The sequence below is a fragment of the Myotis myotis genome, unplaced genomic scaffold (assembly GCF_014108235.1).
Source record: "Myotis myotis isolate mMyoMyo1 unplaced genomic scaffold, mMyoMyo1.p scaffold_m19_p_10, whole genome shotgun sequence".
In the NCBI taxonomy this organism is placed as follows: Eukaryota; Metazoa; Chordata; class Mammalia; order Chiroptera; family Vespertilionidae; genus Myotis; species Myotis myotis.
The window spans coordinates 73,409,412-73,437,199 of NW_023416314.1; the positions used below are offsets into that span (position 1 = coordinate 73,409,412).

Sequence of the window (27,788 nt, forward strand, 5' to 3'; positions counted from 1 at the left end):
GAGCTGCAGTTGCAGTATCTGCAAACGGGCACGGACAACATCTTCCCCGCGGGCTGTCAGGAGGCGTGAACGACGTAGCACGGGAAAGCTGCTTGGAGAAGGGCTCCGACGGGAGTGCGCGTCGGAATCATGACCGTTTCTGAGTCCCTCGGATCGGGGCCTGGGAATCTGCGTCTCCGACAGGTTCCCAGGCGTGGCCGAAGATGCTGGTCTGGGGACCACGCTTTGAGAACCGCCCGCTGAGAACAACGCTTGGCACAGAAGTCTTGAAAGTGTTAGCCCTTGTGACTATCATTACTTGTGCCCTCCTCGGAGCTCCTAGCCTCAGTGAAAGCTGTCCTGTGTGACCAATATTCCTCAGCCCTTCTAGCTCAGTCTTTACTTCTCACGGCCACTGAGGTGCCCAACGTCCCCATTTATGTAAACACCTCGTTTCCAGTGTCTAGCCCTGCCACCCACTCCTACCCCCACCCCCGCTCCAAGCGCCCTAAAGCTGGCTCCTGGATTCCTTGCGTAGTCCGTAGGAAGTCACCAATTTCATACATAATGGGTTCCTGAAAACAAGTGCTCATGTGGCAGGAGACGCTTACCGGATAGAAGGAGGCGTTCTGTGCCCATAAAGCTGAAGAGGACTATAAAATCCCTAATTAACCTCGTATTCGCAGCTCCTCTCCGGGTGATGTATTCTTGGCATTTTGTACCCACAGGTTCTTTCACAGTCGAAAATGGGCAATGACCGAAGTCCAATGAGGCTAAAGATTTGCCATTTCAGCATGCCCATTGATTTTCACCTTTATCTCAATTAGATTGAGCCCTGTGGTGATCAATTTCAAGATTCATTTTTCTATTTATCCTCATAAAACGTGAGACGAGTATAATAAAAATATTCAGATCATTGTAACGGCCAGGGAGAGTACTGGTAAGTAGAATAAAGCTGCTGGAAGGTAATCGCTGGCTGGCGGGCAGCCCCCCTGGACAGTGGCCTGAAACATCGGGGGTCCTCTTTGCAGCCCTCGGGGGGCGCTACCCCATCTCCTCCCCTCACCATGACCTTCGCACCAAAGCCACCATCCTCTCCCTTTCTTGTCCCCTCACTGAAGCCCAGCTCCTGTTCAGAGCCCTTTTGTACACTGGCCCCGACTTTACCTTCAACGCAGAGTACAGGTGAGCTGTCCCTTACTACCCTCCGTCTCTTTTCCCATTTGGGGAATTCCACTCAATTTGGAAACCTTCCCAGATTGATTAAAGAAGAGCTGGCCTGGCCAGCGTGACTCAGTGGTTGAGCATCAAAAAAATTTCCCCCCACCCTTTATCATCTCTCCCCCCAACTTTCTGTGGAATTCTCCCCAAGTCCCATCTTTGTCCCTGCAAAATATATTCAATCTGGGCCTGTTTCTGGGCCTTCACCGCCCATTCGGGTGCTCAGTTAACACAACGCTGTGTGTTACTGTGTGTCACCCGTGTGGATGCATCCCTATCGCTGCACCGTCTTCGGTTTCAAACTCCATGGAAGCCAGGACGTGGGGTCTCCTCTGGCATTCCAGCATGTGCCAGAAGCATATGCATCTTCTCTGGTCATAATGAGCTAAGGGGAAGCCAGTTTTCTCAGACGTGAGTCGCAAATGGAAATCTTTATACCAAACACTACACGGCCCATGACCTATTGGCTATTGTGGTGACTAATCTTTCCTTCTCCTAAGTGCTGCCTTATGCAGAGCCACTGACAAGAGAGTTTCTGTGTCAAGCAAAACTAACTCCAACCACAAGGAGCTGAACTTCCTGGGCTCCGGGAAAAGCTTTTAGCAAACTCAATGCCGCCGGCAGATGCAGACAGACAGCAAGTACAAACCTCCCGTCCCAAGGCCTGAACACCACGGTAGCTAATTAGGCGACAGAAAAATGCAGAGCGTTTCATAGCATCAGTTTCCGGAGTTATAAGGAACCAACTATCTCTCAGAGCTGTCGCTAGGATATAGAGTTCCTCTTAGAAACCCCAATTTCCCTTCCAGGTGTCATTCAAAACAGACAGGGGAAAAAGGAAAATCAATACTGGAAACACCAGGGATTCTGCCGGGCAGCGTCTCACGGAAATCTCTCTGTGCTTCTGCGGATCAAACAGCGCCTTCTCTGTGTGCAGTCCGGAGATAAGCACCATTTCCTCGCGCGCTCCCCCTGCCTGCCCCTCGGGGCATTTTCATTATTCTCCGCTGAAGATTTTCTTCCTGTGATTCTTTCTTTAAAGCTGCAACTTCAACGTGTTCACCTCCAAAAGCCGAGCCATGGAGGGTCCCAGGTTCAATTCCAGTCAAGGGCACATGCCTGGGTTGTGGGCTCGATCCCCAGTAGGGGGTGTGCAGGAGGCAGCCAATCAATGATTCTCTCTCATCATGGAGGTTTCTATCTTTCTATCTCTCTCTCCCGCTCCCTTCCTCTATGAAACCAATAAAAATATTCTTTAAAATAAAGATTAAAAATAAAAATAAAGTGGCTCTGCACCCACATGAGACATAAAACCTATATTTAAATAAAGTGTCTAGGGTAGCCTTCTCTCCAGTCTAGCACCTGAAGCTCAGGAAAACCCCAGATTCGAAACTGCAAAAACCTGGTCCCACCCCACCCCCCCAGCGACTCAGCATCCACCCAGCAGTTCCTCTGATGAAGCTCGCAATAGAAAATGCCATGTGGTTATTAGCTGCGAAGTGTCTGGCATGCTTCGCAAGCAGCCTTAACCACTCAGCAAACCTCAGGGCCTCCTCAGATAAATAAGTCGCCCCCCCCCAAATGTCCTGCCCCACCTGTCCTGAGGGTGGCCCCCCGAGCCAAAAGGCGACTGACATTTACAACTTGGTTGAAACCACACCAAACCCTGTCTATTTTAAATGTCAACGGGGAAGGCAGCTGGGCCGGCAGGCTTCTCCAAGACCCACTGTAAACCCACTTCCCTATAGTGAGATTTAAAAATCAGTCATTAGAGGCAGCAAGAGGAGGGAGTGAGGACAACTCTGACCTTAACGTCAAGGGCACCTGAAACGACTCACATTTGTGACTAATTATCTCTTTCCTAATCTTTATGTCCGTCTCTCGGGGCAGGAGCTTTCTGTCCAGCAGTGAGACATCTGACCCAGTAGAATCCCAGGCTTCTGTAAGGTCTTGCTTGGTCCACATTGAGAGTGGCCGTTTTCCACTGTGTGTGCGCACGAAACGCCTGGCATCTGTCATTCTTTTAAAGTACACATAAAAGTCTATGCTTCCTGAATCATTAAAAAAATAAACAAAAGGATGCCTGTGTTGTTTTTAAAACCTAAAAACTCTTTAAACTGCCTTAGAAGTATGTTCTCCTCAGATACAGAATAATACCATCAACCTGAAACCAAGATGTTATCTATTTTTCTGTCACTTTCCCATTAAAAGAGGTGGGTTACACTTTAGAATAACAAATATGAATATATAAAATTTTTTAAATATTTTTTATTGATTTCAGAGAGGAAACAAGGGAGAGAGAGAGAGAGAGAGAAACATTAATGATAAGAGAGAACCATTGATCAGCTGCCTCCTGCACGCCCCCTACTGGGAATTGAGCCTGCAACCCGGGCATGTGCCCTGACCAGGAATCGAACTGTGACCTCCTGGTTCATAGGTCAACGTTCCACCACTGAGCCATGCCAGCCTGGGTGAATATATAAAAATTTAATGAATATGTCGCTACTCTGTGCTAGTCCTGTTCTAAGCACTTTACAAATAATAATGTATTTAATCCTCACAACAACTATGACCTCTATTTTTACAGAACAGGAAACTAAAAACAGAGAGGTAAAGCAACTTGCTCAAGGTCACACAGCTAGTAAATGGCTATGATGGGTGCTGAGCCCCAGAAGCCTGACTCTGAGGGCCATGCTCTTGACCACCCCGCTCCATTGTCCCCCATAGCTAGTGTTGAGTGCTTCCCATGTGTTACTTCATAGAAACCATACAGTGACCTATAAGGTAGATCATACTTTTATTCCCATTTTACAGATGAAGAAACAGAGGCACAGAAAGGCAAAGCGGCTTGCCCCAAGACCACTCAGCCAATCGATGGGCACTCTGACTCCATTCAGGTGTCATGGGACACCTCCCCATACCCTTTCCTCATGTCCCTGTGGGTAGAGCCAGGAAGGCAGCTGTGTCAGTGACTAGAAACCATTCTCTGTCCAGAAGCTGTGGCTCAGTGGTTGAGTGTCAATCCATGAACCAGAAGGTCACGGTTCGACTCCCAGTCAGGCCACATGCCCGGGTTGCGGGCTTGGTACCCAGTGGAGGGCGTGCAGGAAGCAGCTGATCAATGATTCTCTCTCATCACTGATGCTTCTATCTCTCTCTCCCTCTCCCTTTATCTCTGAAATCAATAAAAATATATTTTTAAAAAGAAAGAAAGCAACCATCCTTTAATGGAACCTGGAACTCATTTGCCCCATAACAATCGTGTTTAGGTAGGAGAAACATTACATCATCTGATACAATTCCATCTTTAACAGAGCAGACCAAGACGCTTCCCCACAAGAAATCACTTGGCTAAAGGGTACATATAATTAACCCAATTAGATTGCCACACAGAGGGGCGGGAGGGAAAGTCACTAGAGAAGCAGTTTTCAAAGTGTGGTCTGGGGTTCCCTGGGGCACTGGTCAGACCTTCTCCACATGGTCCAAACTATTTCCTTAGTGACACCGGGCTGCTATCTACCTCACATCCTCTGGGCGTGTCCTGCGGGGTTCTCCAGAGACACCCCCCACAGATCGCCACAGGCTGAGCGGGAAGATTCGAGGTTCCAGGGCCCCTCTAGGAAGCCAGATGGGGCAGAGATTTGCAAACATACCCAACAATGCTCTCTTCTACTTTTTACGCTGAAAGTTATTTTTCATAAAAGCGCTGTTTATGCCAACGTGTACTAGGCTTATGATTAAGTGAATTACGGCACATTGTAACATTTCTTGGGTTTAATTCCTATGGTGAATGAAGGTAGAGCTAATCCAATAAGATAACATTTTAAGTGCATAAAGGGATCTTGAGACCAAAGACCCCAGGAACCACAGCCTGAGATGGTGATGTGTCCGTAAGAGTGGGACCACACGTGCCCCACGCCCCGTGCCCTGCAGGAACTCGGGACATTGAACAAAGACCCAGGAGTACAGTAGGAGTAGGGTCCATCCTTTTAGGTACATGTCCCCACAGGCACAATAATGATGGATGCTCAGACCCACACACTTACCTGGAAATAGTCTGTAATGAAAGCTCCGAGTTCACTCTTCAGCAGCCGCCTGGGGAGAGAGAAACACCGTCAAGCAGCCCTCGATGGTACAGCTCCCGCTGTCCGGGTCACGGACACAACACAATGACGGGTGCTGGGCAATGACAGGGACCCAGCCAGGCCTCGGAGGGTGAACTTTCCCCGGCCCCGGTGATACCGCTCCGCCAATGTTCTCAGGGAACTGGGGTGATGAACATCCTACAGGGGGTCTGCTCCGTAGCTCACAAACACAGCCTTCTCAGGAAGGCAGTCACCGGAGGTCCCAGGAATGGAGCTGGTGGAGGCAGGCAGGGTGCCTGGCTTCATGTGAAATCAACCAACCAACCAATAAATAAACACAATACCAAGAAAGAGAAAGACCACAATTGTGCAAGCCCCCACATTTGCAGGCTTTACAGCCTAAATGCATTTGTTATGCATTCTTCAACCAAGGATTATAAAGTCTGGTTAGAGGGAGGGGCAATGATTGCCTCTCCTACAGAAAGAAATTGAGGCGCAGAGAGGTCCCCTACACAAGTCAGTGGCCGAGTTAACATTCAAACCCAGACCTTCTGCAAACTCAACATCTCTTCCCATAACCCCACCCCGTCTCTCCTCCAAATCCATGGGAGACATGCAACGTGGTGCCATGGTTTGAGTGGTCCTACGGCGGTAGGACCACTGGCATCCCCAGGGACCTGTGGCAGCGGGGAGGGGACCACAGTGGGGAGGACAGAGCATATGTATCCAGGCAGCGAACAGCTACTGCCTGTGATGTGCCATAGATTTTTCCGGCCCCTGGCACACAGGAATGAACGGGACAGGGGGGGCCTCGCTCTCATGCAGCTTCTATTCCAGGGGGAGGAGAGTGGACAGATAGCTTGTCAATCAACACCCTCACCCTCACAAGGTGAGTTCAGAGAGTCCCAATGCTAAGAAAAAAATGAAAAATAGGGCTATGGGCACCCGCACTCCTTTTCCTGTGACAAATGATGGGACTCTCCCTACTGCTCTTCCCTTAATTGGATCCAAACCAGGTGAGGGAGCTACAAGCAAGACTAACTGGCTTCCAGGTCCAGGGAGTTCCCTGGGACAGGCTTCCTGAGTTCAAGACCTTCCCCATCGGGTATCGTCACGTAGAATTATCTATCTGAACAATGTTGGCCCTCTCTGATCATTCAAGCTCTCCCTCTCTTGTCCTGGGTGGGCAAGTCAGTAAGCTCCTCTGTCCCTTATGAAACCCCGTCTTATTCCTGCCCGAGCACGTTACAGGCTAGACAGGGTCTCTGCCTGTGTGTGCAGAGTGTCCCCTGCAGCAAAACACAGGAATCAACCTGAATGGGCACCACGGAGGTGCTCCCAGAAAAAGTGTGCTCCCTTCAGACAACAGGATTCCACGTGACTGTGAGAAAGCAAGAGAGGGTGCAGAAGTGCGCTGAGCAATGCTATGAAAAGCTCTAAGTTACGTGAAGGAAAGAGAAAAAAGCAGGATGCGGAACCGTGTGGGTAACACGCTCCCTTGTGAAAAAGGGAACAATACACATTTTTATTTACACAATGTCAACCAATTCATCTGTCAAAACTGCTCCCACTTGCTTACTCTGGAATGGCTACGTGAGTTGCTTCCCAGGAGGCCCTCGGTGCTGAAATGAGCACCTTGCTTTTTAAACACGCACAACACACATACATTTTAAATATTATGTATAAATGCCCTCGGTTTTGCCCAGCCTGCATGGCTCAATGGTTGAGCACTGACCTATGAACCAAGAGGTTGCGGTTCGATTCCCAGTCAGGGCACATGCCTGGGTTGTGGGCTTGATCCCCAGTGTGGGGCGTGCAGGAGGCAGCTGACCAATGATTCTCTCTCATCATTCTATCTCTCTCTCCCTCTCCCTTCCTCTCTGAAATCAATAAAAATATATATGTATTTTTTTAAAAAAAATCTTTTTATTAACAATCACCACCACGAAGGTGACCTGGATGGCTTTAAGCCCAGAAGAAGTGGTAGCAGGGAGTTCCCATTAAGGGCACAGGAGCAGGAAGCAGGCTGTCCTAGGGCCCTCAGAGAATCCCACAGCCTCTCAGGCTGGTAACCAGTGAGCTTAACCCAGAGCAAGGGGAGGGAGAGGAGAGGGCGGAGCTGGCCCAGCTGCCAGGGAACAGACCAGGGCTGAGTCATATGCAAAATCCACCTTCTATTTCTATACTCTGTGTTTATTCTGCTCGGGTTTGGTTTACAAGGAAAGGATGCTTCGGAAAACTCTAGAGAAAGAGGGATTTTCCACCCCTCTGACTCGAAGCACCGCCTCCAGGGGGATGGGGGAGTGGCTTCCCCCAATGGGGGAAAGAGCGCCTGATGGAGAATAGGAAGGCTGGGAATTCCTAGCCTTTACGGAAAGCCTGCGCTGTGCTAGACGTGGTGCTAGGAGCCAGAAGGAGAGGACAAACCCGGAGCTCGGACAGATTTTTTCCTAGCGCCTCCTTCTCCAAAACTTGGGAGTCCCAGACCTAAAATCGCAGAGGGACAACTCGCCCCGCCCCCTGCCCCACTAAGTGAGCCAGTTCAGCTTGGAGAGCACAAGGAAGAAGAGAGGCAGGAGGAAAACAACAGAGTGAAGGAGCCTGTGGCTTGTGGTTGCCTGGATGCAAAGAGACGAAAACCCCCATGCTAGGATGTGCGCTCCTCCCAGCACAGCGGCCTGGCATCCCGCAGCCTCCTTCCACCCTTCCCACCCTTCCCACCCTTCCCCCGGAAACAGGAAAGGAATGACTTCTTGGAGCAAAAATAGATGACAGACAGACAGACGGACGGATGGGCAGATAAATGAATAAGGGATAAAAACCAAATTGCTGCTAGGATGAGGCCTGGCTTTCCCCCCCAGTTCAAGTTTACTGAGCGCTTACTAACTAGCAGGCACCGTTGTCAACAAGCTCCATGTGCTTCCTCATTTAAGGCTAAAACAAAACTCTCCATCAGTAACATCAGTAGCAGTAACATCTCCACTTTCCACACCCAAGGAAAGGGACCCTCGGAGGTGACCAGGGAGCGCGGGCAGCAAGCCCATCCCGGAGAGGAACCTCACCGACGGCAAGGGCCTGGAGGCAGCGCCGGGGGCTGTAGCCTGAGCGATAACCTGTGCAGGTGCACGTCACACGGGAGTCCCTGTGGCTGTTTCCTCAGTGGGAACTTGGGGATAGAGAGACACAGACTCCATAGGATGCTGCAGGGGCTGAAGGAATTAACCCTAGACCGGGAGTTCCTAGCGAATAGCAGTGAGCGTCAGCTGGGAGGGTTTGACCCAGGTCGTCTGACCCCCAAGCCCATACTCCTCTAACAGCTCCATTCTCTCTCTCTCTCTCTCTCTCTCTCTCTCTCTCTCTTGTCTAAAGTTTTACATATGTCTCCTTTTTCCCCAATTGACCCCCCCCCTGCCCCCGCCAGCCATTCCCACCCCGGGCAAGCCCCCACTGCCCCAGTGTCTGTGTCCATTGGTTATTCTAATATGCTAATATGCATGCATACAAGTCCTTTAGTCTCTCTCTAATCCCACCTCTCCCCTACCATTTGTCTCTAGATCGATCTATTCTTATTCATCAAATTATGTTGATCATTATATCCCACATATGAGTGAGGTCATGTGATATTTATCTTTCTCTGACTGGTTTATTTCACTTAGCATAATGCACTCCAGTTCCATTCTTGCTGTTGCAAATGGTAAAAGCTCCTTCTTTTTTATAGCAGCGTAGTATTCCATTGTGTAGATGTACCACAGTTTTTTAATCCACTCATCTGCTGATGGGCACTTAGGCTGTTTCCAAATCTTAGCTATTGTAAATCGTGCTGCTATGAATATAGGGGTGCCTATATCCTTTCTGATTGGCTCCTGGCACCTTCTTAAGAGTATCGCCAGACTAGCGATTAACCTGGCGTTAAGGACCCAGGTGAAGCTCACGAAGGGGGCCGCAGCGTAGGGGCCAGACCACCCCAACAGAAGGTGGAATGAAGTCGATGGGGGCAAAGCTCGGGGGAAGACTGTGGTGGAAGCAACATCCCAGCTTGCGCAGCTCCCATTCATCTCTTTCACACATTGGACGTCCAGGTTGCGTTTGAAAACAGGATCCTGCTGCCACCCACCAGCCGCAAGGAGAGGGAAGTGGGGGCGTGAGACGGTGGGAAGGGAACGCTTCTGTGGGACCCAGCCCCAAAGGGAAGTGGGGCATGAAGTTCAGGCAGAAACCAACAGGACCACAACAAACAAACGAAAAATGGGGAACCCCTCACTGTCTGCATTATCTCATCCCCGGTCCCTCCCAGGCTGACCCAGTGAGACACCGCCGCGGAGGACAGGGTTTCCTGTTGTTACACGACCCGCCGTCCTGCCCCTCATGCCCTTGTCAACTCAGCTTCCCACTTCTGGGGCTTGAAGGTAAGGGAGGTGTGACCGGAGCTGGGGTCCGGCTGGTTGAGAGGAACAGGGGTGGCAGGATGGCAGGAGAGTGGGGAGCAGCAGAAACGAGGTAAAGAAATCCCTCTGATGCAAGCCACCATCTCCCGTGTGCACCCAGAAAGACCCAAGGCAGCGACACCCCAAAGGAGGATGAGGCAGCTCAGAGGCAGGTCAGTCAGCATGAGTCAGGACACCTATCAGTTGCTCAATATCTCCATGCCATTTGGCAATTAGGGGCCACCCCCAAGTGGCCAGACCCTCCGCCCTGACCCCTTGGTGGGATCCTGCGCGGCCTCCTCAGGGACCAGCAGGGGCCCCAGGAACCTGGGCCTGGCCTGTAGCAGGTCAGTACCTACCCAACCTGGTCGCTAATCCCCTCTCCCCCCTCAAATGACCCACCTCGCTTCTGCAGCAGGAAATGTTTCGAGCCGTAGCACATGGAAACACCCCTTCCCTCCTCGGTCCACTGTGGGGCCCATCGGAGTTGGGTGAAATGCTAGTACCCCCACCCCTGTTTCTGCACCCCAGTGGGTGGCAGTGGGGACAGTGGAAAAGGCGGAGAAAACCAACAAAGAGCATTTCCGGAGCTCCTGGTTGTGGTGCTAGGAGATGCTGGCACTCGGCATCCCGAGCTCTCCCACAGCCTCTCCGGGAGGAATGCATCCTCGCTGTGCAGGCGAGGGGAGCAATGCTCAGATCTTCCTACACGGGAAGATCCAAACTCACACTGAGGCAGCCTGAACGCCGGCCAGTGGCACCTCCCGTGCCCACAGGGGCAGGTGCCCGGCACAAAGAGTGGGGCTGCAGCCAACGCCTCTATAGCCAGCAGCCAGGCTCCGGCTCACGCTGACGGGTACCAGGCCGGACTGTGGGTCCAGCATTGCCCTATATGAACGTCCCAGAGAGGCCTGGGTTTTTAGGGGAGATGTCTTTTTCTAAACACTGTGCAGGCCAAACAGCATCCAAGCCAGCCCTGGAGGTTTCAGATTTACCACTTCCCTCTAACTATTCATCCCACCCCCAAAGTCAAGTGCGTTTCTGAACCAGAGCAGACAAAAGGTGTCAACACACAGGCAGTCACCTGGGCCCAAATGAGAGAAGACCTTACTTACCCCTCCCAAACTAGGGTCCAGGCTGGTGACCTCCCCAACTCTGCTCTATGAACGCATCTATGTCCCAGTACGTCAGGCCAAAACCTGGACAATGCCAGCTCTGTGTACTTCTTGCGGCCTACTTCCTGTGTTTTTAAGAATGCAGGAGGCTCAGGTTCAAATCCCAGCTCCGCTACTAACTGGCTATGCAACTCTGGGCAGGTCAATCCACCTCTCCGTGCCTCGATTTCCCCATCTATAAGGCAAAGGATATAGGACCCGTCCCAAATGGATATGGTGAGTTTTAAAAGAGTGGCTATATCTAAAGCACGGCTCCTACCAAACGCTACACAAATGTCTGCAATTACCATCCCCTCACGGAACACCAGCTCGCTGTCTACTCTCCCGGGCTCTCCGCCTTCCCATCTCCTCCCAGCCCTTCCCCAGCTGTGGGTCCCAGAGGCTCCCTCAGGGGGGACGGAAAAATCGGAGGTGGATGTCCCTTCGGGGGCTCAGCAGCCAACTGAGCTGAAGGAGGACGTTTCAACTCCGACCTGGTGACTATCAAGCACAGTTCCTGGAACCTCCTCTTTCCTTGAAAAGCTCCGGGGTTTCCTTCCTGACACCCCCTCCCCGCACGGACAGAAGCAGGGTGGTTGGAGAGAGGAGGGAAATGTTAGTTTCCTGCCTCAGGCCAGCTGCAGATAACTCATCTCTGGTTTCCGGGAACCTCACCTCTGAGCGTTTTTATTTCTGCAGAGAAACAATATCCCGCGAGAGGGAAGGAAGGGAGGGGAGGGCAGGGAGAGAAGGGCGGCAAGACATTCTCCACAGGACTCCTACCTGCTCCTCCTTCCGATTTCAACTGGGGCATCACTTTCTCCTAAATGTAATTATGCGCCCGTCCTCCGCACTCCCACAGCCCTCTGCATTCGGCCATCACCCCACCTAGAACATCGTATGATAACAGCCTGCTCAGTCCCCCTCTCACTCTGCGGTCGGCTCTCCAAGGACAAGAACCGCACACCTCCATGCTGCCCCAGAACCTGGCCGCGTACCTGGCAGACACTCCACAGATAGCCACTGAAGCCATGAGTCAGGGAATTGATTACCCTCCCCCTCTACACACCCGCTCCAGCCAGTCCAAAAGGGAAAGCACTTTGAAGAACCTGTTTGCACAGATTCTTATAGGAAACCAGACAGAGAGCCCGCAGCTTGCTCACACGTCTCCAGTTCCGCGTGGTCACCTACAATCGGTAGAATGGTTGGCTGAAAAGACTGTTTTGGGAGAGCGTGCTCCGGTAGCGCAGAGCTCGGCCATGCTTCTTCCTGGAAGAGCTCCTGAAACCCGCAGCTCTAACCCGACTCATCCCCACGGCCAAAACGCAGCCACCGCTGGCCGGAGACGGGAGAAACCACATTGATGTCCCACAGAGAACTTAAGCCAAGAAGTCACAGAGGACCCACCCAAGCCAGGGCAGACAGAAATTCAGAGCAGGTAGAGGGTAGGTCATGATGACTAGACTGTATATATTCTTTTTTAAAAAATATATACTTTTGTTTATTTCAGAGAAGAAGGGGGGGGGGGGAGAGATCAGTGATGAGAAAGAATCATTGATTGGCTGCCTCCTGCATGCCCCCTATCAGGGATCAAGCCCACAACCCGGGAATGTGCCAAAATCGAACCTGGGACCCCTCAGTCCGCAGGCCGAAGCTCTATCCACTGAGCCAACCTAGCCAGGGCGACTGTATCTATTCTGAAAGGTCACTTTTTCCTTGCCTTGAGGGATATAACATGAGTGCACCCTGCTTCCTAAGGCAGTTTCAATAGAAAGCATTCAGAGTATGTTCTTCCCACCAACAGAGCACGTGCCCTGACTTTTAATCTGGGAGAAATTTGCCACTTTATTGAGTGGGGCCATTCCCGATGAATTTGTTCTTATAGGGCAGGGGGCCTCAAACTTTTTAAACAGGGGGCCAGTTCACTGTCCCTCAGACCGTTGGAGGGCCGGACTATAATTTAAAAAAAAAAACTATGAGCAAATTCCTATGCACACAGCGGCAGCAAAAACACCCGGCGGGCCGGATAAATGTTTTCGGGGGGCCGCATGTGGCCCGCGGGCCGTAGTTGGAGGACCCCTCAAACTATATAGGGTTTCCTCATCCTTCTCTTGAGCTGACAACATGTTGTAGAATTTGACATCTTCGGTCCCAAGTTCTCCCTCATAGCTGGCCCAAAGTCTACCTGATAAAATGTACCCTGGGGTTCATTTCTGATGACATATCTTAAAAGAAAGGACCAGCTGTTTGTAACAACTGCACTTCAGGACCCCATGACATAAAACTTCGCATTGGCTAATACAGGGTGGGGCAAAAGCAGGCTTACAGTTGTGAATACGCAAAAGAGAATCTATTCCCGTGTTATTCTGTATTAATGGTTGTATTATTTGCCACACAAACAACTGCAAACCTACTTTTGCCTGGGAAACCTGAGTTCCTGTATCTAAGGGAACTCAGGTTTTCCAGGGAGTATGCAAACTCCACAGTTAGAAAGACGGTCGGGCCAGCTGGGGTGACCCGGGGAAGCTGGTGGATGGAGGCTTTGACCTTGAGCTTGTACAATCCAACAAGATTTACCACCGTTTGGCCCAAGTAGAATGGAGAACTGAGAGGGTCATTTCCTCTGTGCAAAGGAGACACAGCTGGCTCTCCGCGTAGGAACCGAGCCTCACCCAAATGTCAAATCCCGGACGTCCTTGGAGGAGCCCCTCAGGGTCTCTCTCCTCAAAGTGGCTCCCCTCATCCAGCTGCTGGAGAAACCCATCGCCTTGCCCCCTGGCATTTGTTGTAGCAGCCTGAGCAAACTAATACAGGCATCTCAGTCAGACAGGTGCTCGAATCCTGATTCTACCTTTATGGCTGCATGACCTTGGACAAGGTATTTGGCTTTACTTATCCACAATTTTGTGGATAAACTACTGATGACAGTGGTTGCCTCACAGGGCAGTGAGGAGGGTAAATGCCTTGCCCCGAGCTCCCACGCGGGGTGCGCCCATCATTTATCACGTTAGTATGACTAAGTGTCCATGGTAACAGGATAATAATGGCTGAGGCTTATTATGCACTGGACGCTGTACCAGTGACATGTTGAGCATTATCTCACTCCCCAACCACCCTGAGATTGACGTCATCATTGCCCCCATTACGTAAAAGAAAAAAAGAATCGTAGAAATATGACGTGCTGAGCCCAAGGTTCTACAGTTAGTCTAATCTTAAAAAAAAAAAAAAAAAAAAAAGATATCTGATTGATTTATAGAGAGAGAGGAAGGGAGGGACAGGAAGAGGAGAGAAAGGGACAGGAACATCAATGTGAAAGAGAAACAGCGATCTGTTGACTCCTGCACGCCCTCACTGGGGATCAAGCCCCAAACCTGGGCAATGAAACCGGCAACCTTTCTGAGCACAGGATGATGCCCAACCAACTGAGCCATACTGGCCAAGGCCCAGCTAGTCCAATCTGGATCCCCTGTCTCAATCTGGATCCCCTGTCTCTTTGAATCCAAAAGCTACTCTTTTAACAAGTGAAAAAATATCCTGCTGAACCTGGCACGGGTCTTCTTGCACAGAGAACTGTCACAATGGATTGAAAAGTGGCTTGAGAATAACTTACATTCTGCCCATCCACATCTTCTTCCCTGTGTTCCTACCATCCTATGTGCCCCCCCACCCCCCACCGCCCCCATGCATGCACCCCACCACCAGTCATGCCTCAACCTGTGGGGTTTCTGGATGTAGGCTGCCAACAGGTGTTCCAAAAGGAAAAAGAAGAGAAAAGGAAAAGCAAAACCCAACTCTCGATGTGAACGTTAAGTAGAGAATAACGTGTCTCTTTTGGCATTTTAATCGCTGAAAGAAGGGCATTATCTCATTTCTGTGCAGGCACTTACGGATGTGGGCCATGTGCAGGTCAGCCCGCTTCATTCAACTTAGATGACCAGGTCACATCGAGGCCTGGGGCGTGTTTCACGTTCTCAGTTAGACTCTGAGTTGTTCCCGTGATGTGAAAGCCCATCTCCAGTCTAGCCACCCTCCCAGAGAAGGGCCAGGAGATGGACGGTTCAGAACATGGGTAACAGAAGCTCTGGTTTTTAACAGCTTTGACTCTGGGTTCAATTCACATAGGAACAAACCCCAACCATATGTATTTCCCATCAACCTGAAAAATCGCTCAAAACAGAGAGGGGAACCTTCAGCAGCCCCCAAAACCCATCAGCGGTGTGTGTGTGTGTGTGTGTGTGTGTGTGTGTGTGTGTGTGTGATGCTCCTCAGAGGGTGTTGAGAATCACAGCACATGATGAGGGATGGGCTCACAGGCTCATGAAAGGGACGATGGCAGGAAGTTCAAGACCATCGCCTTAACCTTCTTCCAACCTAAAACCCCTCTCTCTGACACTACAATAGAGTGCAAAGAGCACAGGTGTTGCTATGAACTGAACTGTGTTCCCCTGGAAAATTCATATATCGAAGCCCTCCACCCACCCCCACCAACATGATGGTATTTGGAGATAGGCTCTTTGGGAGGTAACTGGGGTTAGATGAGGCCATGAGGGTGGGGCCCCATGGTGGGATTAGTGCCCTTTTAAGGAGGGACACCAGAGAGCGTGCTCTCTCCCCGCTGGTGTACATAAGAAAGAAGCCATGTGGACACAGCAAGATGTTGGCCAGAAAGAGTGCTCTCACCGGGAACCAAATCTGCCAGCATCTTGATCTCATACTTCCCACTTCTAAAAGAGTGAGAAATATCTATTGTTTAAGCCACCCAGTCCATGGCATTTGTTATAGCAGCCTGAACAAACTAATACAGGCATCTAAGTCAGACAGGAGTTCGAATCCTGATTCTACCCTTCTGGCTGCATGACCTTGGACAAGGTATTTGGTTTTACTTATCCACAATTTTGTGGATAAGCTACTGATGACAGTGGTTGCCTCACAGGGCAGTGAGGAGGGTAAATGTACTGATGGATGTGAAAGGTGCCTGGCTTTTCCAGGCTCCCTTCTTCCCCCTCGAGAGGCCTTGAGACTAGAGCCAGCCGTGGGCAAACTATGGCCCGTGGGCCGGATCCAGCCCATTTGAAATGAATAAAACTAAAAAAAAAAAAGATCGTATCCTTTTATATAATGATGTTTACTTTGAATTTATATTAGTTCACACAAACACTCCATCCATGCTTTTGTTCCAGCCCTCCGGTCCAGTTTAAGAACCCATTGTGGCCCTCGAGTCAAAAAGTTTGCCCACCCCTGGACTAGACTCTGGGATGTGACACCCCCCCACGCCCCCCCCCCCCAACCCCGTCAGCAATGCCTGTCCTATGCAGGCCACAGCTGACCTAATAGACAGGTAGCCTGTTGGTCAAATTCAGCCCACAGATGTGTTTTGTTTGGCCTGCGCCAATGTTTGAGGAAATGTGGATTCGTTATCAACATTTAAAAGCCAGGAAATTTCACATAAAAATCCCAATTTCCTGTTCTTCTTGAGAAATAAGATGACAAGTCGCTGGACCTGTGTTCTGCCGGGGTAATCCCCTTTGCAGGGGGTGAGCTCTCGCCTCCCTGCACCAGGTGGGCCTCACCCACGTGGAAGACCTGCTTGGCACCCGGAGGCTTCCGAGTTAGCATCCCTGAGCTGGTAAAATCTGGCCAGGCCTCCACTTTTCCTGGCTGCCCACCAACAAAGGTTTTAAATACAATTTCAGGATAGGTCTCCCGAGGTGAGGAACAATTAGCACATTCCTGAGTCACTGTTGTTATTTATGCTTTGATTGTGAGCTGAGGAACCCCCAGGAGAGGCCAGGGCCTGAGTTCTGAGAGGAAAACTGAGCTCCCATACCTTGGGCTTGGCTGACCCAGCTTTGCCTCTGTCTTGGGGCCTGGGCTTCCTCCTCTGCGGGAGGAGGCCTTGAGGAGGCCTTGCGCTAGATGCTATCTATGGACTCTTCCCATATTTGTGTAATTATGATGTGAAATTCAAGCACCTGGGTAGAAATGTAACACAACCCTGTTTACTTCTGAGCTGGAAAGGTTTTCAGGAAAGCAGGGCTCTTCAAACACCTCGTTGACCCTTAACACAGACCTTGACTAAATGTAAACAGGACCTGAATAATGGCCTTGTTTATTGTTCTGCCCACTCCAGGGTGGGATCTTCTGCCTTCATGTCTGTACTTAACACAGCAGAGTGGAATGAACGCCAGGGCATGAAAAGATCTGATCTTTAACCTCCTGCCCCCAGGAGGCCCTGGGGCTCAGGGCCCTGCCCGCCTCAATGCCCTCACTTCCCACCACCACCAGACCTCTGGTGCTCCATGCACATGGGTCTTTACCCAGTTCCTTGCTCACTGCCACCACGGGACCTCTCACCTGCAGTTCCCACCGCCTGGAGCCCTCTTCGCCTAGTTAATTCCCACTGATACCTCAACTCACAGCACAAGCATCCCAGCACCATTCCTGGCCTCCTGGGCAGGGTCGGGTTATGGGGACATATGCTTTCCTCACTCAGCTGTGTGGTAGCAGCTGTCACAGCTGCACTTCTACATTTTACAAGCGTGACTGACTGACTAATGATTATCTCCCTGACAGACTATAAATTCCAGGAGAGCAAGGTCCATGTCTGTCTTTGTTCATTGATGTCTCTCTAGTCCCTGGCCAGTAGGGAGGCACTCAAGTATTTGATGAATGTATGAATGGGTAGATGAATGAATGAAAGTTGACACTACCCTATTGGGACTCAAGTATTTGATGAATGTAGGAATGAGTAGATGAATGAATGAATGAATGAATGCTGACACTACTCCACTGGGAAGATTCTGGAAGACAATGAACTCCTCAAGGACCATGTCTTATTGAGGTTTGTATCCCCAAAACCTACCAGGAATGACAGTAACTGATAACGATGTTAAGAACTACAAGGACTCACACACCCCAGACTTAGGTGGTGACAGGCCAGTGGCATCAGCCCCCAGGAGGAAGATGGCTTAGGTGTTCATTCCGCTCCTTTTGTTGAGGGTAATATGCCCAGTAAAAATGACTCCCTTGCAATTAAGGGCCCCAGTCCTGCCTGAAGAGCTCTGGGAAAACTGGACTTGCATGGCATTTTGGCCTTTAATTTCTTTTTGAATGAAGAAGCGATGCCCACAGGTGCCCAAGGCACAAAGGCCCCAAGATTCTGATGGCAGAGCTGAAGGACAAGTGTAGCTGCCACTCAAGCCCTGGACCGGCCTCCCTAGACAGTGAGACAATAAAATCCCTTACTTGCTGAAGTCCCATTTGTCAGATTTTTGCTCCTTACAGCAGCCTGTATTCTGATAGTAACAATTATGAAGTGAGTCCACACATGGGGAGAACAAGAAAGAATAAATGTCACCTCAACTACAACAACAGAAAGAGCAACAAGGACCAAGTACTTAGTGTGTTCCAACCGTGTTCTAATGGATAATTTGTGTAACAACTCACTCGAATCTACACATGAGTCCTATGGATGTAGACATGTTTTCTATCCCTGTTTCGCATAAGAGGAAACTGAGGCACAAAAAAAAAGTCCGTCATTCACTTAGTAAAAAGACCTGCAGTAAAATCCCCAGCAGAGTGATTACAACTGCGTGGCATCTTGCCTAACATGGTGCCTGAAGGTTAAGCAGAGCACAGTCAGTGTTTATAGAACAGAAGACAGCTACCATCCATGAGCCCTCTACCCCTCCGCCACACACACACACACACACACACACACACACACACACACAGTACATCCATGAACAAATGGATGGGCCCCTCTGGAGTAAAAGTCTAGACCAGGGGTCCTCAAACTTTTTAAACAGGGGGCCAGTTCACTGTCCCTCAGACCGTTGGAGGGCCGGACTATAGTTTTAAAATAAACTATGGCCGAAACCGGTTTGGCTCAGTGGATGGAGTGTCGGCTTGCGGACTGAAGGGTCGCAGGTTTGATTCCGGTCAAGGGCATGTGCCTGGGTTGCGGGCACATCCCCAGTGGGAGATGTGCAGGAGGCGGCTGATCGATGTTCCTCTCTCATCGATGTTTCTAACTCTCTATCTCTCTCCCTTCCTCTCTGTAAAAAATCAATAAAATATATTAAAATAAATAAATAAATAAATAAACTATGAACAAATTCCTATGCACACTGTACATATCTTATTTTGAAGTAAAAAAACAAAACGGGAACAAATACAATATTTGTGTTTGCATGTGGCCCGCGGGCCGTAGTTTGAGGACCCCTGACCTAGACCAATCAGGGTCTCAGAACTGAACAGCCATAAGAGGCACAAAGCCAGCAGAAGCAGCAATAAGAATCAAGCAGAAAACAAAACTTAAGATAAGGCCCCGGGTGGGCTATCGCCCTCTGCCCTCTGGCCGGGCCTGTGCGTACCTGATGTTTTCATTCAGTGCATAGAGCTCATTGCCCTGCAAGCCTCCGCCTTTGAAAACGTTGATCACGGCGGTCTGCACGCTGCAGGGAAATAAATAGAAGCAAGTTCTGGTTAGAGGATCTGCCCACAGCCATGTCAACAAACAGCTCAGGGATGAGGGGGGCTGGAAGGGAAAAAAACGCGGCATAAACAGGGCCACATTTTCATCCCCGGAGCCCATCATTTTCTGACCAGGGCCCTTGGAGAGGAAGACTGAAGTCACGAGGACCCCAAGGCAGCCCCCCCTCCCCGCCCCCTCCCCGCCCTGCTTTCTCCAGGCCGGCAGCCTTCCTCCTCCCTCACTGGCAGCCCTGCTGAGCCTGGAGGAACCTGATGGTGCTTTCTGCAAGCAGCGGGGACCTAGGCCTGGGGTTCCTTCTCCCAGGAGGCCCTGTCTTCAGAGGGCAGCCTGGGGCTCGTGGGAAATGACCATTCCTTGTCTTACTTTTTCTAACAGTACTTTCCTTGGAAGAATCTCACTGGGGCCAGCCTCACTGCCCCTTCCACTCCCATCCAAGTTAATCTCTTAAAGGGCCACAGTCAAGTCTCCACTCCACCTTCTCTGGGACCCCAATAGTTCCACAAGGAGCTGATTCCAAGGCCTTTTTTAAAGAACAAGGATCCAGTGAACATCAAAACATTTCAGAGCCTCCGCTCTTTCCCCATCATAAGAGCCACGTTCACTGAGAAAATCCTCAACTTCTGACCCCAAAGCAGTCAGTGATGCTTCCAGAGAATGCTGCCTTTAATTTATCCGGAGAGTAAGTGCAGAGATTTGAAAAATAGTGGCCACAGGAGTGCAAGACAGAGTATTGATGCTCTACTCTGCTTGGTGTGCAAAAGGTCGGCGAGACACCTTACAAAGAAGCCCAGTGTCTCGAACCACCTCAGCAAATGGGTAGCAATTATTTATCACCCAACTTGGAAATGTTAACAGCACAAAGGACTTTCTCTTTCTAGAGTTTAGACTTGCTACTCTAGATGGAGGAGCAGACATAGTAATAAAATAAACAAAATTAAAAAGCCCAGTGTCTCCTCTCCCAGCCGACTGCGGCTCACGTCACGTGATGGTCTCTTAGCTTTTCACAGATACGCGTCTTACCTTCCCACATAGTTCACAGATACGCGTCTTACCTTCCCACATAGGTAGAAGGTGACTTGAGTTTACTTAGATGGTCCCACCCGTGGGTCCTCTGAGTAGGGATGTGACAAATGAGCATCAAAAGTCCTGTCAGTTCCCACCCCACTGTCCAGGGCTAGGTAACTGGCTCTGCTGGCCTGGAGGCCCCCAGGGGTCCACTCTGCCCCTGCTAAAACCAGGACAGCTCGGATACAGTCCCTGGAGAAAAGCATCCTCTCTTCGTCAATTGTCCCTGTAACCATGACCTTCTGACACAGAGGCCTCGGAAGCAGCAGACGCCAAGCCCGGCCCCGGCCCTGCTCTGGCCCGGGCAGCCCCCACCCCACCCGTGGCCGCCTCCTCTACCTGTTCCAGGCCGAGTTGGAGCTCAGCTGCAGGGCCTGGCGGGTGGCTTGGAATCGGGGCAGGTCGCTGAGCACCGGGGAGCTCATGAAGCGCGGCCGGGGCCTGCGGAAGGAGCCCATCTTGTGGACCTCGGCGGGCAGGCTGGGGGCGAAGCCGCGGGTCATAAGTCCAGGTGAGGGGACGGCTTCTCCTCTGGTCCAGAAGGTTCCGACTGCCCACGGAAAGGGCTTCTCCCAGGGCGGCTGCCTGCAGGCTCGGGTTTTCTTAAAACCACAAATTTAGCCAACACCTGGAAAGAGAGGGCGGCGTTTATTGAGAAATCCTGGACTGAGAGACCACGTTTTGGAGGATGTCAGCTGGGACTTTTGAGCCAAACGATCCTAAAAACAACTCCAAGACCCCTCCCCCTCCCCACCCCCCCAAGGCACCTCTACCCTACGGGGTCCCATCCAGAACTTTTAACAGGTCTGTTTTGGTTTAAACCAGCGGTTCTCAACCTGTGGGTCACGACCCCTTTGGCAGTTGAACGACCCTTTCACAGGGGTCGCCTAAGACCATCCTGCATATCAGATATTTACATTATGACTCATAACAGTAGCAACATTAAAGTTATGAAGCAGCAACAGAAATAATTTTATGGTTGGGTCATAACATGAGGAACTGTATTTAAAGGGCCAGAAGGTTGAGAACCACTGGTTTAAACAGTGTGGTCACCCCACAGTAGGGAGTGAAGGGGATCAGTTTGCGACCATCCAGACAGAAAAGTGATTTCTAGTTCAGCTTGTGTGGCTCAGTGGTTGAGCATCAACCTATGAACCAGGAGGTCATGGTTCCATTCTTGGTCAGGGCACATGCCAGGGTTGCAGGCTCGATCCCCAGTGGGGGATGTGCAGGAGGCAGCCAATCAATGATTCTTTCTCATCATTGATGTCTCTATCTCTCTCTCCCTCTCCCTTCCTCTGTCTGAAATCTATACATACATATATATGGCCAAGTGACCGTCCGACCGTCTGGCACCTATGACGTGCACTGACCACCGGGGGCAGATGCTCAACGCAGGAGCTGCCCAGCTGCAGTGACTTGGCAGTGGTGGTTCTCAGGTGATGCACCCCGACACCAGAGAGGAGAGAGCCCAATTCCTTGCAGAGCCATGCAATTCCACCTTCGGCCATGGGTTATGTTGTTGCTAGGGCACTGTCAGCCGAATCTGGTTTACTGCACACTTGTGTTTGCATTCCACACCCTGTGCGACAGCAACTTTGCAGAGTGCCCTCTCGCACTCCGGGACCCCTCGGGGGATGTCGGAGAGCTGGTTTCGGCCTGACCCCTGCAGGCCAGGCCAAGGGACCCCATCTGCCAAAGGGAGCCCGCACACTCCACAGATGCCCTTGAGCTGTGGTGCCACCCCAGGTGCAGCCAGCTGGGGAGGGACCGCGGGAGGTTGGCTCCAGGGCGTGTCCTGTCCATCTTGCCTAGTCCCATCCCGCTGGCCGCCACCCTGGACCACCTGCATTAGTCCCTACACCGGAGCCAGTGCTGCGAGCCGGAAGACCCGAGCATGAGTTTTCTTTCTTTTTCTCCTCCCCCACCCCTCACTCCAAACACTCCCTTTGAGCCACAATGTTGCCCCAGGAATTTTAATTAATTTCCTTTCGATGTGCACGAAGCAGTGCACCGGGTCACTAGTAAAAATATATTAAAGAAAGAAAGCGAAAAAAGAAACGTGATTCCTAAGCTGTGCTTGACTGTAGTTCCCTTGCAATGCCATCAAAGTTTAGGCACTGGCTGGGTTTCTGCAGAGCCCCCAGAGGGTGCATTAAAAGATAGCTTAAAAAAATGCCTTGAGGAGAACACAACAGCTCCTTGTCCTGGCACTGAAAGCCTTCTAGGGATGCCCTCACCGTGCCAGCCCATGTGCAGTGCTCAGGATTTCGTAAAGTATTGCTCAGTGTCTCTTCACTCGGGCACATCTCCCACCATCCCTGACCTGCCGTTCATTCATTCATCCCATCAGAACAGATTTATTACGTGTTTACCACCACCAGGAGCTGTAGGGCATCCAAAGATTTCCAAGGCCTGGTCCCTGCCCTCAAGAGGCTCCTGGTCTGTGGAGAAGATAACTGTCAGTGTATTCATTCATGCAATAAAGATCTGTTGAGCACCTGCTAGGCAGCAGGCCCTCACTCAGGCATTGGGGAGACCACGGTGACCCTGGAGAACGACCTCTGCCCTCTGTAGCTTACAACCAGCAGGCACTGTTCCATGTCCTCATTCTATTCCCTTTCTCAGGCTTTCTGATTGTATTGACTGCTCCTCTTGCCCAGAACTCTCTTCCTTTTCCTCTCTGCGTATCTAAATCTAACTCACCCTGCAGGCTGAGTTCATGGATACTGTCCCCTGAGCAGTTCCTGGGAGACTTTATGGCTTCCTGGTTAATGGCAATGGCTTTGGAGTGAACCTTGGTTCGAGTCTTAATGAGGCCACTCCCAAGTGGTGAGACTGTGAGTACACGGAGTCTAAGAGTCCTTAGCTGTCAGCCGCCAACATCACAGGGCTGACAAGATGTGAAATGACATACCCAGCAGACATCAGACCCAACACCCACAGGAATTGTCTATTTCCATTCAGACCGATAGCTTTCCTTTCCTTTTTACCTTTCAATTTTATTTGGTACTAGAGGCCTGGTGCACAGATTTGTGCACTGGTGGGGTCCCTCGGCCTGGCCTGCCGGGATCGGGCCGAAACCAGCTCTCCAACATCCCCCGAGGGGTCCTGGATTACAAGAGGGCAGTTCTCAGGTGATGCACACCAGAACTGGGCTCCCTCCTCTCTGGTTCTGGATGTGTCACCCGAGAACACCAGCTGCCAAGTCACTGCAGCTCAGCAGCTCCTGTGATGAGCATCTGCCCCCTTGGTGGCCATTGCACATCATAGCTATGGGCCGGATGGTCAAATGATCAGATGGTTGCTTAGGCTTTTATATATATAGCTGGGTTTTAGGTGTACAGCTTAGTGGTTAGACAATCATATACTCTACCTAGTGTTCCCCTCGATATTTCCAGTACTCACCGGCACTTACACAGCTATTACAATGTTATTGACTGTATTCCCGATGCTGCACTTTACGTCCCATGACTACTTTGTAATTGCCAATTTGTCAGACCATTCTTTCTTGGCACCTCTACACCTGTCCTGTCAGTCTCTTATTCTTTAGTGAACCTCAAGTCTCAATCAGTGGCTTAGAGTGAGTTTTGGATCCCATCAGAGTGAAGAACAAAAGGAAACATCACCAGGGTTATGGTCAATTTTTTTCTCCAGGGTTTACAGGTTAGCCCAGAAGTATTCCCACGGCCACCTTTCTCACCAGCTAACTCTGCTATGACCCAAAAACCAACGCTGAAAGAAAAGGAGACATTTTGGCCATAAATGTCCATCCTTGGGTTGAGAGGGGGAGAGGGTTTTGCATTTGAAGAAAGAGACACGGAGGTGTCACCTCCCAATTCAATGCTGCTCTGGTCAGAAGAGGAACGAGGCTGTCAGACAGACACTGAGGCCAGCCATCCAGAGAGCATAGGAGGGGCTTGCAGCTGTCCATAGGCAATGGGCCCAGTGACAATGAACTTGTGAGACCAAGAGCCAAAGAGGGAATGGCTTGTCCTCCACCTGTGAAATTTAGAGGAAAGCAGAGTCATGCCCCATTTTCTTTTCCAGTCTCCTGCCCCTCCACCCCATTCTCAGAATGAGTCAATAGTGACCAAGATTTATCAATGAATGCTGGGGGAGTCATCATACGCATGCTCACATTTCAGAGGCTCTCCATAACCCCACAGGTGCCACCGGAATTTGGAAAGATCTATACAAATCAATGAATGAGGCAAAGAAGCCCTAAAACCACAGACACCCCCTCGGATCCTGACACTGGCTGGCTTAAGGAGTTAACTTGCCCAGTAAAGGCCACACTATTAAAAGAGGGTCCATTTCCCAGCCCCTCTTTAAATGGGCCTGCTAAGTGCAATTCCTCTGTGTCATCACAGGATATTAACACCCTTTACGAGAATCTTAAACTTGGGGTGATGGAACCACCTCCCCTTCAGTGGCAGCTGTACGGGGAAGTAGAAAAGTGAGCTGGACGGATTCCTCCACGTGTTCGCCTTCCGGCTGCCTGCCAAGACAGCCACTTCTCCAGGAGGCTGCGTGACACCAGGAGTCCCCCTCCACTTCCCACCTGGTGTCCCCCAGGCCTCCCACGCCAAGCCACGGGCATATCCAACAAGACCCATGGGCAGCCCCATACACACAGATGACCCTTTTCCATAATTTTCAGCCCAAAGGGGCGATGCCTGCGGCTCCCACAGCCTCCCCCCCCCCCCCCGACCTCACTGCAGAGGAACCCACGAGGAGCTGCGTCTGACTCATGCTGCACCTGCAGAACCTGCCGCCCCCAGGTCCTGGCGGGCGGAGGGCACCCGAAGCTGCCTGTGTTCCCACCACTCCGACTCTGGACAGAGCCAGCAGGCTCTGCAGAGCTCTGTGGGGAGGAAGCTGCACAGCGGTGACAAGAGTGGCCTGAAGGGAAAAGGTGACGCGCCCCATGCCCACCCGCCGCGGCGCTGGCCCCGCCGGCACAGGCCTGTCCTGGCCTAAACGTGACAAATCAGAAAGCTGCCCACCCAGGCGCCCACTTACAGGTAATCAGAGAAACCTCTCCAATGGCACCAGCGCAAGTCCCCTGACTCCTGATCTCGAAGGTTCCCCAGCCCCCACCTGGGCCTTCTGTGGACTCCTGGAAGACAGGCATGGGGACCTCATCTCTGAAGCACACTGCGGCTGCAGGTAAGGAGGAAGGAAAGGAGAGCGACTAGGGAGGCCTCGACCGCCTGCCCGACAGGACGATGAGCACTGTCACAGTCGGTAAACGTCACCTTCACAAAACCCCCTGGAAGATCACAGACGTTAAGCAACTTGCCAGAAGTCACACAGCGAATGAGTGGCAAATCAAGGACCGGCGCCCAGACTGGCCTAATGCTACAGCCCACTCCCACCTAGTCATGCTACCAAGCTCAGCCAGAACATCGGAATCGCGCCTAACAGGTTAGTCAGGAACACTCAGTCACGAGATTTCATATCAAAATTTGAACCTCATGCCCCTGAGATAGAGAAACTGGCACAAGGGACTCTCTGACCACAGTTGATGGGGGCAAGAGGAGCAGGGTGAAAGGAGAAAGCAGAGATGGCCTAAGTTGGACACCCACCCCTCCCTAGCTGTGTGGCTTCGGGCAAGTGACTTGACCTCTCTGAGCCTCTGTTTCCTCCTGCATGAAATGAGCATGCTCACAGTGGCTACCTCAGGGTTGCATTCAGATAAAATGAGTACGTGTTTGTAAAGCACCTAGAACTGTGCATGGCAAACAGCAAACGCCACATCACTGCTTGTCCAATAAATAAAATAAACGGTTGTTTCTAAATCTCCAAGCGAGGTCATTAGTGGGACTGTGGCAACACTTCCTCCTGCTCATGGCGACCTCAGCGAGACCTAGAAAATATCCGGGAGCAGACAAGGTCGCTGGTCCCAGTGGTGGTCACAGGGCTGTACTGGGACCTCACCTCCCCAGGCCTTTGGTAACCCATGTGTTGTTTACTGACCCTTCCTCCAGTCTCTGTAGCATGTTCCTCAGTTTCAGAGTTTTTCTTTTCGTGTGGTTTTTTTTTTTTAAATATATTTTTATTGATTTCAGAGCGGGAGGGAGAGGAAGGGAGAGAAATACAAACATCAAGGATGAGAGAGAATCACTGATTGGCTGCCTCCCTCACGCCTCCTCCTGGGGATCAACCTGCAAACCTGCAACCCGGGCACGTGCCCTGACCAGGAATCGAACCGTGACCTCCTGGTTCCTAGGTAGATGCTCAACCACTGAGCCACGCAGGCCAGGCAGTTTCGGAGTTTTCCACAGGTCATCACACTTCTAAGATTTACTCTAACCCTATAAAGCAGGTCGAGCAGAATTCTGTCAAATTAGGAAACTGAGGCTCAAACCAGCTGAGTGATGTGACCAAGCTGGGAAGCCCTGGGTTCAGGAACCAGACTCGGCTGCAAGTCCTCCAGCCTCAGGCCTGGCCTGCCACCTGTGCCCCACCAGGCAAGTCTCCTTTCCCTCCCCCCCATATATGTTTAAATATTTTCATGACACATACTTTAAAAGGAGGCTATACACCCACCAGCACATACACCTCCAATAATGGTAATAAACTACCGCCAAGTTAAGAAATAGAATGTTGCCGAAACCGGTTTGGCTCAGTGGATAGAGCGTCGGCCTGCGGACTGAAAGGTCCCGGGTTCGATTCCGGTCAAGGGCATGTACCTGGGTTGCGGGCACATCCCCAGTAGGAGATGTGCAGGAGGCAGCTGATCGATGTTTCTCTCTCATCGATGTTTCTAACTCTCTATCTCTCTCCCTTCCTCTCTGTAAAAAATCAATAAAATATATTAAAAAAAAAAAAAAGAAATAGAATGTTTTCTTAGAAATAGAATGTGCTTCTATTTTTCTGATAATGGCAAACCTGCTGATTTGTTATAAAAAATGTAAACATTCACAGAAGGCTACCACATACAGAATGAAAGGCCTCCCTCTGGCCACGTAATAACGTAGGAAGCTCTGGCCAGAACTTCCTGAGACGACAGAAATGTTCTCCGTCTGTGTGTCTAATCTGATAGCCATGAGCCATATGTGGCTACTGAGCCCTTGAAATATTGTTTCATGGTTGAGGGACTAAATTTTAATTTACTTTTTAATAGCCAAACTCAAGTGCACACATAATATTTTAATAAAAATGGGTAATTTGCCCTAACTGGTTTGGCTCAGTGGATAGAGCATCAGCCTGTGGCCTGAAAGGTCCCAGGTTCGAGTCCAGTCAAGGGCATGTTCTTTGTTTGCGGGCACATCCCCAGTGGGAAGTGTGCAGGAGGCAGCTGATCAATGTTCCTAGCTCTCTATCCCTCTCTCTTGTTCTCTGTAAAAAATCAATA

The 27,788-nt window shown here is 50.8% G+C and overlaps 1 protein-coding gene across 7 annotated transcripts in view; it reads right to left on the reverse strand.

The window, feature by feature from the left end:
* PRR5L (proline rich 5 like) overlaps positions 1 to 27,788 on the reverse strand; it is a 79,068-nt gene that overhangs the window by 25,799 nt on the left and 25,481 nt on the right. For 6 of the 7 annotated variants that reach the window (XM_036326163.1, XM_036326165.1, XM_036326162.1 and 3 more), the window contains 3 exons: positions 20,765 to 21,053; positions 19,239 to 19,319; positions 5,247 to 5,295 (listed from right to left, as the gene is read on the reverse strand). In XM_036326163.1, the coding sequence (XP_036182056.1) occupies positions 5,247 to 5,295; positions 19,239 to 19,319; positions 20,765 to 20,928 (294 nt within the window). In that variant the 5' untranslated portion in view covers positions 20,929 to 21,053. Of the gene's footprint in view, positions 1 to 2,059; positions 2,369 to 5,246; positions 5,296 to 19,238; positions 19,320 to 20,764; positions 21,054 to 27,788 lie in introns of those variants that run through there. The other variant, XM_036326168.1, reaches the window with a different exon arrangement.